Source organism: Poecilia formosa, unplaced genomic scaffold (genome assembly GCF_000485575.1).
Source record: "Poecilia formosa unplaced genomic scaffold, Poecilia_formosa-5.1.2 Scaffold15, whole genome shotgun sequence".
Lineage (NCBI taxonomy): Eukaryota > Metazoa > Chordata > Actinopteri > Cyprinodontiformes > Poeciliidae > Poecilia > Poecilia formosa.
The window spans coordinates 3316477-3330652 of record NW_006799954.1 but is presented as its reverse complement, the minus strand read 5'-3'; the positions used below and the strand labels follow the sequence as shown (position 1 = coordinate 3330652).

At 38.9% G+C, this 14176-nt stretch overlaps 2 protein-coding genes across 4 annotated transcripts in view; one reads left to right on the top strand and one right to left on the bottom strand.

The window, feature by feature from the left end:
- The window catches only part of slc29a3 (solute carrier family 29 member 3), a 5955-nt gene extending 3432 nt beyond the window's left edge, over nt 1-2523 (top strand). For both annotated transcript variants that reach the window (XM_007546259.2, XM_007546261.2), the window contains 2 exons: nt 1112-1274; nt 1405-2523. In XM_007546259.2, coding sequence (XP_007546321.1) covers nt 1112-1274; nt 1405-2020 — 779 coding nt within the window. In that variant the 3' untranslated portion in view covers nt 2021-2523. The remainder of the gene's footprint in view (nt 1-1111; nt 1275-1404) is intronic.
- Nucleotides 2524-3100: 577 nt separating this feature from the next.
- psap (prosaposin) lies at nt 3101-11507 on the bottom strand. Of its 2 annotated transcripts, XM_007546257.2 has the most exons (15): nt 11397-11507; nt 8898-9031; nt 8742-8816; nt 8526-8651; nt 7933-8145; nt 7692-7835; nt 7557-7613; nt 7254-7259; nt 5844-6002; nt 5678-5770; nt 5382-5565; nt 4988-5151; nt 4819-4899; nt 4578-4685; nt 3101-3695 (listed from the first exon to the last, which is right to left on the bottom strand). In XM_007546257.2, the coding sequence occupies exons 1-15, from the start codon at nt 11428-11430 to the stop codon at nt 3657-3659; spliced, it is 1617 nt and encodes a 538-aa protein (XP_007546319.1). In that variant the 5' UTR covers nt 11431-11507; the 3' UTR covers nt 3101-3656. The 2 variants fall into 2 exon arrangements, with proteins under 2 accessions (XP_007546319.1, XP_007546320.1); XM_007546258.2 differs by lacking the exon at nt 7254-7259.
- Between the last annotated feature and the right edge of the window lie 2669 nt (nt 11508-14176).

The window sequence follows — 14176 nt, the reverse complement described above, 5'->3', positions numbered from 1 at the left end:
TATATTGTGGAAAACCTTTATTTAACCACATAATAAGCCAATTGAGATGAAGACTTTTGTCACAAGATGCTTTGGCCAAGAAAGGTAGCAGCACGCATAATAATGAACAAGACAAGTAGACACAAAAACAGACTTTAAAAATATATAAAATGCAAACAGTTTGACAATAAAATGAGGTAGTTGTTACTGTAATACTTTAAAATGTAAAAACTGGCAATTTTAAGAATTGAAACACAGGCACTATATACAGGATTTCTGTTATTTTTTAAAATAAAGTATTCAGTGAAACAAGTTCTGAGTTTTAGTTCAGAACTTGTTTCACTCAACATTTTCAGCATATATATTTTTAAATTCTAGATTTTGCAGATAGCTATATATTTGTCTGTCTGACAGCAAGTCAGATGTGATGATTAGATACTTGGGAGTTTCCTTTTTACCAAATACTTTTTTTAGTCTTACTCTTGTAATTTCTTACTTTGGCTGTTTTGTACTTTAACCAATTATTTCATTTCAATATACAAATGTATATCAATATACCATCACTGGTCTTGGTCTTGTTTCATTCAAATGCAAAGATGGAGGTTGGCCAGCAGATGTCGCCACATACTTTAAAGGAAAAAAGTTACTACTTTATTAAGTGACATATTTATTGAATTAGATTTAAATAAGTGTTTGTTTTACTTTTTTAAATCATTACTGAGAGACTTCAGTTATGATTTTAGGCTTCATTTATTTATTGAACTGTGGCTGATCTAATGATGGTTCTATTGATTATTCTGCACAGCAGTTCAGTTATTTAATTTGATGGCCAAGGCCAACCATTACATAAATACTGAAATAATTATATTTATTTTTTAACAATTCCTAAAGTTATAGGAATTGTGAATTTAATAAGTAATAAACATAATTTATTCAAAGTATCTCATTTCATCCATTTTCTTCCACCCCGGTCGAGTCACAGGAGTAAAGCTCATCACATTCAACTTTAATTAAGTCATTAAATTTAAAATCTTGTTGCATCTTAAATGCTTTTTTAAGGTACATTTAAAATGTACCTAGTACAAGGTACAAGTTGCCTTGTACATGAACTTGTTTTTCTTTTTTGTTCTAGGCCAGGCGATGGGGGGCACCCTGACTGCACTAGCATCGATAGTGAGCCTAGCTGTGGCTAAGGACGTGACCACCAACGCTCTGTTCTATTTCCTGACAGCAGACTTCTTTATCCTGCTCTGCATTATCTCATTTTTGCTTTTGCCAAAGTATGCATATTCAAGGTAAGAATAGTAATTTTCCTTTCACTTTCATTTAGAAAAAAAAAACACACTTTCTAGCTACATTTGCATCAAACATTCTTGAAAATGTAATAAATTCAACAAACGCTGATGCATCTTCTCTTCCTGTCAGGCACTACATGCTGGCAGCGACCTGTGTCAGTCCCGGGACGCTCGGTGAGGAGCAGAGTCCAGCAGGCGGAATCCCTCCGCTGCAGCCCATCATTAAGAAGGCCTGGGTGCTTGGCCTCTGCGTCTTTTATGTCTTCTTCATCTCAATCTCAGTATTCCCTTCCGTCTCATCGGGGATCCAATCTGTGAACACGGATGGCGGCAGCCCCTGGGCAACAACTTATTTTGTACCTCTGACCAGTTTCCTCCTTTATAATGTTGCAGACTTTAGTGGCAGGCTGGTGACAGCCTGGGTGCAGACCCCTGGTCCCACTAGTCGGGTCCTGCCGGTGCTGGTGCTGTGTCGCTCTGTGCTGGTGCCACTTCTCATGTTCTGTAACTACCAGCCACGGGACCACCTCCATACTGTGCTCTTCCCCCATGACGTTTACCCTGTGGTCTTCAACTGCCTGCTGGGCCTCTCTAACGGATACCTGGGTACGCTGCCGATGATCTACGGACCAAAGGTGGTTCCCCGGGAGCTGGCCGAAGCCACAGGCGTGGTCATGTCCTTCTTCCTCACTCTGGGGCTGGCTGTTGGATCTGCGTTTTCTGTTCTCATTGTGCACAGCATCTGAACCAAAGCCATATGTAGCTTTGTAGTGAAGGAAAACACTACAGCATTTACTTTCACTGGACCACCAGGTGTCACTTCCTCTGTACCTCATCTGGTTTCCAGCGTTGTCTCAACCCTACAGTAATCAGTGCCGATTCTAAGAACTGAAGCATTATGTGTGCAATTTGACATATTGCAGAAATTATACACGGGATATGGAGGAGATGAAAGTTTGGGGAAGCAATAAATGAAACACTTTTAGAATTTTGCTAAAATATGAACAATGTAAAAAAGACTACATGCTGATGGGTTTAAAATGCAACTGTTCAGTCTGAAACAAGTACAGTTTTGCTGAAGATAAAAGGTCAAAGTTGCTTTTGTTTTAAGCAAGCTTGATTTGTCATTTCTATGGTGCTAACAGAGCTTTGTGAAAGCTGGTCCAAAAGACTTCCTGATACTTTGTCCTAAATGCATCTTTGTAGTTAATTTAATTGATTAATTCAGCTCAATGTGGAGTTGCAAGAACCATTTGTCCTCATTCTTTCATGTGATCTCAGGCGTTGAAACTTCTCCCAAATATAGTGGTCATAAGGAAACAACTCCAGAAGCCAGTGCATATGCAAGCCAATTGTGCTGTTGAATGACCTCTAGTGACCCTTCAACCCATTTCCAGCTTTGACTGGCACCTTTACAAGGGACTTTTTGCACATTTTGTACCAAAATTTCTCCCCAGGACAAAGAACCCATCCTCTTGTATTCTTCTAGTATTAATTGCAAATTGTCTAAAGGAGTCCTTTTTCTGCCAGCAAGGTAGAATGATGCAACCTAATCAGTACTTGTATATTTGGCAGATTTTCAGTTAACATATGTTGACATCCAACTCATGGTACTACCATTTTCTGCAAGTATTAAGCAGACTTGACATTTCCACCTCAACTTTCTGTGAAATTTTAATTGGTGTTTGAAATCATGTCTGTACAGATATTTAGAATTGGTAAGCAAAAATGCCACTAAGCATGGCTGTACATTTTTTTAAAATATATTTGCAATGTTTGTACAAAGTGTGATGACTCATGGTTAATATGGAGACAAGAGCCCTTTTGGTTTGGAAATTACTTTAATTGATAAAGTCAAATCAACTGAGTTGTCCAGTTGCTCAAAGCAGATTTAAGATTCTGTGCATTGGAGACAAATTTACAAAGATAAGAGTGCAAACACTGGGAGGGAGCCTCCACATATGCTCATAAAAACATCTACAAAATGTTCAAAGTTCACACACAATTGCTAAAAGATAATGACAAGCCAGTACAACAGTAATTGGTTACCAGGTTGCAGTCAGTAAATCTACATAGTGGTGGGTGTGAAATGAGTTTAATCTGTCATTTCAAGCAAGCAATACAGAAAAATTAATACAAAAATCAGACCTGACCAAGTTTGACATCACTTATATCTTCAACCCCCCCTCCCACCTTCAAACCCTCCATCTCCCAAACTATAGAGAAAAGAAAAAGCCAGTCCATTTCCATCATGTCATCATTCAAAACATGAAGTTATTTTAGTCATATCACAGCAGTTTTAGTCCATTAGACATGAATTAATAATGGAAAGCAGCTCTAAAGTAATTTTCCTTTTAATTTCCGTTTCCAGCTTGTCGTTCTCTATTCCTTCCACACGTAACGTTTGCAGTGAGCCACAGTCTGAAAGAAACAGGTGTCATAAATCAGTAATTAAAAAAAAAACTGTTGGCTGCTGCACAGCCTTCTTACAGAATAGTCAGGTTATTGTCAAAGCCAGAGGAAAGCTTGCTTTGATATTTTATCCTTGATTGAAACTTATTTTGTAAGTTAATTCTGGGTTCATTGACATGTGTTTTTTTTGTGGATGAATTCATGCCATATTAATTTAAAAAGCATTAAATTGGCATAATTTTGGGTGAAATTTAAGAGTTTCTTTCATGTGATGGTAAAATAGTTAACCACACTCCAAATTACTTTGGTACTCTACCACAGCAGCTTACTGTTCTTCCTTTCCCATCCAATTATGCATCGTTTTCCTTAGGCTGAAGACATTTTCTCTTGTACTACAAATTTACCAATCTGTTTGATAGTTTTACTAATAGACGGATCAGTAAAATAAGGCACTTGCATATTATGATCAAGCCTGGAGTTGAGGGCATCATCAAGTTGCATAATGTTTCTATGGCAACCTTTCATAGCATTTTTGCCCAGGGCATTCAGGTTGAGCACAAACAAAACTAATTTTCACTTCAGTGTTAAACATTTACAGAAGAATTTATCAAAATGAATTGTTATAACTATACCCACTACTATTAATACAATAATTTAAGTTCATCTTATATATTTTTGTGAAATATGCAATAGAAACTTGCTTCTGTTGCACTAAATTTTGTTCATGTCCAGTTCAATCTAATCAACACTAAATGTAAATGTGTTTACATTTGATCTTGTATGAAATATTTTTTTCCCTAATTCAAGTAGTTTCATGGTTTAACCAGAAAACAAAATTCATGGCAGCCCAGTTTGACATGAAAGTATCGTGTTGAAGATCTGTGTACTTACGCCGCACAGTTCGGCTGCTCCCTTGACCTTGCACCAGTAGTCAGGCCCCTGGGAGCATGCCAACATTTCTAGAAAATGACGTTTAGCTCCAGGGCAAGCTCCCACTTTCTGTAACAAAAAAATAAATGAAAAATAAAAAATACAGATTTCAGACTCCGAATTAAAACATGCATAAAAATCCATAGCATATTTTATAGATCTGCCTGCAAGTGCATCTCTTGCACAAGAGAAAATTACTTACCATACACACAAAATCTGGGTCGAGCATCTGAAGCAGCAGCTGGACGAGAACTGGCTCATACTGTTCAATCAGTTGGTCACACTGAAGACAGAACCAAGGCATTACAACAGGGTTGATGCGACGTTATGTTTATGTATACAAAAAAAAAAAGTTAAAAACCACCACTCACCTCTGTTTTGTACGAGTCAGGCAGGAAGTTGCATACTTTCTTCACAGCCTCCTCAATCTCTTGCTCTGTGGCGTTCTTCTCCAGAATGCCATCGATGTAACTCACGGCCATCTTGCACACCTCGCAGTAGCCGCCAACCTCAAAACGAGCCTTGTCCAGGGCAACTGGAACATACGATTTATTTACCATACGTTGAACTACCTTAACCCCAGTTTTGCATTTCTATGGTTTACATTAAACAGACCAAGCTGCACCACACAGATAAGGGTCATACTAAAAAAAAAATAAAAGGAAGCCATAACATTATGACTTTATTCTTTTCTTAGCGTGCCCCTAATACTCCATCATAGCAACAAAGCAAATATAATGAATATATTTAGAAGCAGCTATGTACCAATATAAGCGCGGTCGGCACCGTTGCAGAGTCCCAGCACTGTGCAGACAGTCTTGGGGTCGGCCTGCTGCACCAGCAGCTCAATGATGGCCTGGCCGTACGTCTCAACTAGGTCTTTGCACTGGGCAGTCAGAGAGGAGGGCAGAAATGTGCACACCTTCTCCACAGCCTTAACAACCTCCTCCTGCCACCACAAACAAGAGTCAGACACATTAGGGACAAACACGTGCAGGATTTAGGCAGCAGGGCTGTTTAATTGAAGATACTAGGAAGAAGAACTCATGAAACATCCCCACCTCAGTTGCTTGATCCTCCAGCATGGACTCCAACTGCTTCATCACAAACTCACAGATTGCACAAGTTGGCGACTCACGGACACGTACCATCGGCTGCAATATGATTAATGTTTGATTATGTAGAAAGTGATTTTTCTTTAAAAAAAATAAAATAAAAAGTACCCACCCTGGAAACAGGAGCCTCAACTTTGGTGGCAGGGAAAAGCTTAGCAGCCACCATGGTTTTGGCAGCAGGGATGGCCTTTGCAGGCTGCAGGTCCAACATGGGGACGGACTTCTTCATTTCCGGACAGAAACCGGCAAGAGCACAGATCTCCTTTGGTTGCTGTGGAGAGAAGTAAACCGTCACTTTAGCACACAGTGTCCCGTCTTCTGCAGCGCTGCCTAGGGGCATGCCGTTAGGAATGTGAACATGTCGTTACACAACACTGCCAGTCATGCACTATACACACAATACAGACCACAAAACCAATCCAAACATCTAAGGCAGTCATCTTACCAGTGCCAAACACACCCATAGTGTTAACTGGAGCACCAACTCAGAAAGACAACTGTCCAAGTGAAGATTAGTGCATCTCTCAGCACAATGTGCAAAGCCACTTGAATATACAGGAGCATCTCACTGAAGAGGTCAAGATCAGCAATCCAAATTTAAAAAGTAAAACTTGTACTACATAGATTACACACAGTGTGTCAATTTTCTTTATGGATTTCAGCCAAAACATATCCAAAACTCAGCTCCCCAGAAGACTGAAACATTAGACCAACGCAGCAGGATTTTGTTACAGAAATTGTTCTGCTTACTTTGTGGTTTAAACAATGTTGGGGAGAGACCGCAGTGGCAGTCAGTAAGAATAGTAAACCATTAAAGAAGCTGAATGAAAGCAAATGCAGTAGCGAATCAATGATTCCATACAATTAGCTGAGTTGACAAAAAAAAAAAAAGAAAAAAAAACATTTGATCACCAACATAAATTGTATTGCATACTTGACTCTCAATTTTATTGAACTGACATGACATGAATTGGCACCTCAATATGAATTGAAGCTGGCTATTTGAAGTGCTGGAAAGTTTTGTGGAATAAAAAAAATACTTAAAAAGATCACTTAACTCAGTGGCGGAACATCACACTGATGTAAGTCATGCAAGAGGAGCCCTGACCAAATAAAGTGTGCAGCACTGGTCTTGTGTAATAGTCTGATTTTTTTTGAGAAACTAATTTTGGGTTTTTAAATCAGCCATGAGCAATAATAAAAATAAAGAGCAAAATGTATTTAACAAAATCACTATTACAAATGTAAACAACAAGAGTTTTACTTTTTGAATTCCATCGTCAACATTTGAGATGCCCCTGCACTGCACGACTGAAGTGAGTTTGGAAGCAAAAGAAACTTTTACTGTGGTCATTCAACGTGATGTTGAGTAGTGAGTAGTTCTAAAATAAGCTGTTTGGATGTGTGAAACATCTATTCTCATGCATCAGTGGCAAGTGTTTAGTGCAAGAAATGGACTTCCCAAGAGCAAGAAGAAGAACTAGGGGTTAAAAGACTACAGGCTGAACACAGAGTGACCTACCTGTTCCTGGGGGGCAGCAAATAAACACAGGGGGTAAAAGAGGAAAAGAACAGAATGACATGGATGAAGAGGATAAAAGTAAATGGGGAATACAGGCAAAATTAATAAAAGGAAACTTTAGAGCAATTCATACAGTGAAAAAAAACTAAAAAAAAACAAATGAAGCTGCTGTTGGTGCAAACATGGGCTCAGCAACCTCAAAAAACAAAGTCAGCCTTAGTACTGAGGTCTAAGCATTAGATTCATGTTACAACATGGAGGGGTGGGTCTTAGAGACTCTGTAAAGAACCCTGGAGGACTCACCATGGACATCAGCTGCTGAACAACAGCAGGGCCGTACTGTCCTACGTACTGCTTGCACTGCAATGAGAAACAGTTCAAAGCCCGATTTCCAGGTAATTTGGATTCATGTGAAATAGACGCATTTTAAGTCTTTACCATATCGGATAGGCCTGGTCCCAACATGTCGCACTGGTGCTCAATGTTCTGAATCAGGGAGTCAATGAAGGAGGAGTTGGTCTTCGCTTCTGTCTGAGCATCAGAGAGGAACTTGATGCAGTCCTGGCACACTACGTCACCAGTCTATTGAAGGAAAGATATTCAAAACAAGATTTAAAATAAAAATTTTAAAAAATGGCAAGGCTTCTTTAGATGAGCAGAGAGGTGACTGCAAGAGTACCTGCTTTGGAGCTCCCTGCTTTGGAGCAGGATATCCTGTATTCTGGGGGTAGAGGAGGTCAGGAACATTGAGCAGGAAGGGCGCCACACGCTGGGCAAGGTCCACCTCAGGGATTTCATTGGACTTGAGCTCCTCCTGGGGCTCAAACCTGGCGAGGGACATCTGCATAGAGTTACACAAACCCATTGCGCCGCACGCTACACCTGGATCCTCCTTAAAGAAAAAAAAACAAAAAAAAAAAACAAGAAAAATCATGTTAAGTGGCTTTATTTAAATTTAGCTAATTTTGCTCCAAGTCTTGTTCTAGCAGGTGAGAGTTGAGAAGAGAAGAAGTAAAAATGCTTTTTGTCAGGGTTGTGGGCTGCACAGCGACCGCTCTGTTCTCCTTCAGATTTAGATTCACTTCCTCATCAATGGCCCCTTTTCAGCAGAGTGCACTTTGTTCACACAGCTGCTTCTGTTCCTCTGACCCCGTCCACTCCATGTCAATGAGCAGATTGACTTTTATTTACCCAGTTTAATTGATAAACTTTAATACTAAATGGGATAACAGTTAATTTAAAAAGCATTATTTTCAGAGCAATGCTGCTTACCAGTTCCCCAGTGATGATCCCAATGATGATGGGGTAGTAGCTGTCCACCATCTCTTTGCACTCAGCCGACAGACCCTGATCAGGGATGAGATGGCACGCCTTCTCCAGATACCCAAGAATTTCCGCCTGCCATAAAAACAAAAACCCGTATCAACATCCATCGATGCTTTTAAATCTCAAAGACTAAAGAATCGCTGTATTTTTGCCTCATTTTACCTGAGTTGCATTGTCTTTCAGCAACTGTCCAACCACCATCAATACCTCTTTACACAAGTCACATGGTACCGTTTTCTGGAGAAAAAGTGGCAAACATTTTAGAAAACGCACCACATTTAGAAAAGGCCAGAAAAGTTCAAATTGTAAAAATCTCACCATCTGAGGCTTGTTCCACACATTCTGCTGGCAGTGAGATAGAGCTTTACACAGTGATGCCGTCTTTACGTTTTGGCACCAGTAGGGGGGGCCACGGGCACACTGCTCAGTGCCCAGCAGAGGTGTTGCCACAGCTGAAAGAGACAATAAATCAAGTCAAATTTCACACTTGGAACGAAATCATCACAATCAACTACAAAACAAAAGAGTTACGTTTCTGCTATTGTATTCAATTATTTAAAAATAAAACACACAAGAGAACTGTTTAAGGAGATTTATTCTGTCCGTTTTTCCTAGTCAAGCAAAATTTCTTAGAAACAAAAACCTTAGAATTGGAACGTCAGTCAACATTTCCAAGAGGAAGTTAATGCACTTTCAACTGTGATATTGCTCAATAAGATTAAACAAAATGCAGACAAACTTCATTTTAAAATAGCCAGCAAACAAGTCTCTCAGTTCATCGTCTAACCAACATGGCTCTGTGCTGCTCCACATGCCAAATGCGAAGCCAGAGCCAAAGACGTTTTCTGAGGTTTGATTTTAGAAACTGCTCCTGTAAAGTTCCACACATTAAAACTGGTCCCTCCAAGTTTAGCAATCCCTTTTTTAAAAAGAGGAAAAAAAGAGTTGAATCCTAATGTTGTGCAAGCTTGAAGAGCTGCTCATTGAAGCTTAAGGTATTTCATGTGAGAAACTTGGCAAACAGTTTTTAAATCATCTTGCATAAGATATCAAATTCTATTGGCATGTATTGCTAATAGGATTAGTTTATATTCTTGTGGCCTTAAAACACAGCAAAGAATGGGTTCTAAAACAGATACCAATGCAGAAGTAAATACACATGTCTCCGTTAAAAGGGAACATTCTCCAATGGGGACAATAAAGTGAAACTTAGAAAGCAGAAGTGGTAATTAGTTCCAGCAAAGAAAGGTCATGCTTTGCATATACACAAAAAAAACCTAACAATTCTTGATTTTAGTGAACTGAAAACAGTCATGTGGAGAAACACCGGAGGACGGTCTCATTTGAATTTCCCAGATCCTTATCAAATGAAGTAGCAACCAACATCAACACTTCAGAACTAAATTTGGACATGACCAGTTATTTTAAATAAAATAAACTAACTGAGTTATTATTTAAATAAAATAACTTTTCATATATATATTAGTAGGTTTGTGTGCAACACTCAAACCTGCTCCAACAGAAACCTCTGATCATCCAACACAGAGAGGGCAGGGCCCCTCCCATCCGCTACTTGAGTCACATGAGCAGTCAAACAAGCTGTTCCCAGGCAAACTAACTGTTTGAATGAGGCCAGCTTTCAGCACATGCTTTAGGATTGCCGTAAAAAATTTTATAAGAAGGGTACAGAAACTACTTTTATAAGGATTTCGCGTTTAAGCTGAAAATACACCAAAAAATAAAAAAGCTGCAAATTACAATCAGGTTGCACTGACTTTAACAAGTAGCCTGGCTTAATGCAACTAAAAATACAAAGTATGCATCTCATGAAGAAAGGATGTTAAAGTGACGCTAAAATCTAGGAATGTCCTGGAAGATGAGAAAGAATGTGGAGGAGCAAAGAGCGTTATAGATTCTTTAATCACAAGTTAAACTGAAGATACGCACTAAATACACAAGCCTGAAATGACATTTAAAAATGCTAGTGGTCTTTATGTAATCTTCAGCACTGACAAGTGTGAATGTGAATACATTTTATTCACTTCAGGTCCGTAAGACCTATAATACAGTAGTAAAATAGCCTTGTTTCAAAGTTTCTATTAGAAATTATTTGTTGCAGTGACCCATTTCTATCTCGTCATTACCTTGATACGGGGTCATAAACTTATCAGCTGTCGAAAATGTCATAGATCAGCAGCTTAAAACGAAAGGATTCAAAATAAACAAAAGCACCCGGAAAAAATATATCTAAAAATGTTCCAAAATACAGAAATGTTTTTGAAATGTTAGTGAAATGACGAAATGTAAATTGCTACCGTTTAAAAACTATACGAATGAAAAGTAGAGTCTAAACTGAAGGTTAATCTGGTCAAAGGAAGGTCAGTTTAACAGGAAAACAAAAAGTAAAAAAAAAAAAAAAGCCAAAAATATAACTCCAAACATAGCTTAAATCCGTTAGCTTAGCTAGCAGGCTAACATTAGCTGTGAAACTGAAAGGCCAGCGAGCGGACAAAGTGTAAACCTCAAAGAGGCTTTCACTTATAACTAAAGATTACTTATTTTATAGCTTGAAAAAAATAAAGTTTAACAGTTGAAGCTCATTTGTGTTAACAATAAAACAACCCTGATATCCAGGGTGTTTGCCCTTTAAGTTAACTTGTTTACCAAAGCTAACACATGAAACGCTTCCGCGTCCCAATCATCAAACGCACTCAGTTACAAAATAAGAAACATTATTGTAACCCGAGAAGAGCCAGAATTAAGCGATAAAATAGTCCCAATACAATTTCAAAATTGAGCCTTGTATGTTGATTTTACCTGAGGACACGAAGAGCAGAGTTAGTAGCAGCATGACTGCGCTGTTTACTGTGGATTTGTGTTTGTCGGTGGCTGAAGGAGGAAACTGCAGAAAGGGAGCTGAGCTCAATCTTTTATGATGGCTCAGAGTCAGCTGACTCAGGCATGTGACCCTCAGTCAGCAATTGATGAGCATGCTGTCAAAGATCAACACTTTGGCAACCTTTTGGAGTCCAAAAATGCCTATTATTGCACAGCTCTTTCCACCGTTTTGCTGTTTTCTGGAAGTTTTTTTCTTTCTTTCTTCATATTAGCAGAACTTAATAAGGCATTCAACATCAAATAAAAACCTAATCAATTAAAGAGCTGTGCAAGAATAGACATTTTTGAACTCCAAAATGTTGCCAAAGTGCTGATCTTTGACAGGGTGCTCATCAATTGCTGACTCAGGATCACATGCCTGAGTCCATGGAGTTAAATTTGTTTCACAATGAAACAAATTTTGTGAAATTTGTTTCACAAAATTTCACAATATATACGTCAAACAAATATATTGTTTGACGTATATAAAAAAAATACGTCAAACAAAAAAGTAGTATTCAAAATAAATAAATAAATAAATCACGTCAAACAAAACAAGTAGTATCCAACCAAAAGAAAAACATAAAACATAGAGTTGTGATCAAAACTTTTGGATTTTCACAAAAAAAAAGTTTCAAATTAAAAAAAAATATTTCAATCAAATTGTAAATTATTTTTTTAAACAAAAAAATAGCTTTAAAAGTCTTTTTTAAAATTGAAATCACTAATTTTTGTTTGAAACTTTTATTTGAAACTTTTATTTTTGCATATCAGAATTTTTTGGTTGACAGCCTAAGTTTTTGGTTGAGATTCTAAGTTTTTTTATTTTGATGCTCCTGTTTTTTGGTTGAACTCAGCGTCTTTTGCTTGCGAATCTCATATGAACATCCTGGGCGGGGCTTAAGGACGAACGTGTTCCGATTGGTTAGCGCTGACTAAAGCAAATGACTCCGACTCCCTGAGATCTCAGACCTCTGTCCCGAACTGCAGGGCTTCTGTGACGGGACACATAATGTGAATGGTAAGTAATCTTCACAAAATTACACCGTTTAGCAGCTACTAAAGTGTCCACCCTGTTTCAAAGAAGAAATCTTACACAACTTATGACGACAGTCACATATTTTGTCTGCCGCGATCCCCGGTAGCATATTGTGCTAACTAATGTTAGCACTAGGTAAAGCGCATTAATGCAATTTCTGAGCCTGTCAATATCTACATCCCCTGTCTATTGTCCTATTGATATGAAACTTATACCAGTAGCTCAGAGAAGAAGTGTGATTATATAGGAAAGGTGAAATCCCTCGTAACTCTTTATTTCTTCAGGTTTGGAGGGGGATGCATATTTTGGCACAGCAAATTATTCACCTGTCGATATTTGCATCCCCAGTTCAAAAGGTGTCATACAGATATGAAAGTCATACCAGTAGCTCAGAGGATGTGTGTCATTATGTACAAAATGTCATACCATCCAATATTTTCACATTACAGGGCACGCATTTTCTGGCAAGAGACATTTGGAGGCTCTGATGGACTTCCTCATCTGGCGTCACTGGACTATTTGATCTTATGCATTCATTATTTCACTACAAAGGGTAAGACAGCAAAAAATTATTCATAAAGAACCCACTTTACACAAATCTAACATTTAAGTAGTACACATTCATCACTCTGTGTCAGCTGGGGCAAGGGCGGAGCTACAAGAGGTGCTGGGGGGCGGCGGATGGAAGGCTTTAGCCAAGCCTTTATCACTGATGAGAGCTGGAAAAGGTAAGCCCTCACCTGTTTAGTATAGTGTTCATAGGATTATATATATATAAAAAAATGGTACCCCAATAGATTATATAGTAGGCTGCCCCAGTCATTGTTGACTCATGGTTGCTAAAAAAAATTACCAGCCTAATTTTAGTGACATAGTGGGTGTAAAATATTGAATAAAATGTTGTGGTTCATGACTGGCTTTATTTTCACTCTTACATTTAACTTTATGAGACACAAAATTACAAGTGGATCATCCATATTGTCTCCAAGTGTATTCTGGGTAAAGCTTGTCACCAGCCGTGCACCAACGTCATCATCAGTCACTTGGCAACAGATGGCAAACTAGAGCATTTCTACGGACTAAGTTAACATGAGTGGAGCCCCATGGAGCGGCAAAGTGAAAAGGATGGGGGGGGGGAAGAGCAAGGAAAAGTCAAAAACTGGAGGCATATTTTGTTCTACATCTTGGAGATGAACTGGACTTTTTTGTTGGCAGCTATTAAGACCCTCTAAAACTTCCAGCCCAGAGAATAAGCCGGACTAGTTACAGGTAGCAACTCTGACATTATTCACAAAGTGTGAGTTAACTGTAGACTGATTGTAAACTGTATCAGCCCAGCCGCCTAGCTTACATCGCCTTTTTCTCTGTTGGTGGAGTTACAGTCGAGCTTTTGACAGTTCAGGGTTGAGTGCATTTTTGAGCCAAGACAGCAGTATGGCATTTATAGTTAAGGTTTACATTGGAGCCGCCTGGAAGAGCATCTTCCAGATCGTCCAGTTTGTGTGAACGGCGGCATGCTTCATCTGCGCTGAGTGACTATCATCCAGAGGAGAGCTAGGTGTGCTGCGTAGGAGAGCTAGGAGACCCCTGAGACAATCCAGCACATAACAGCAGGGTGCAAGATGCTGGCAGGGAAAGTGTACATGGAACGACATAACCAAGTGGCGGGCATAGTGTACAG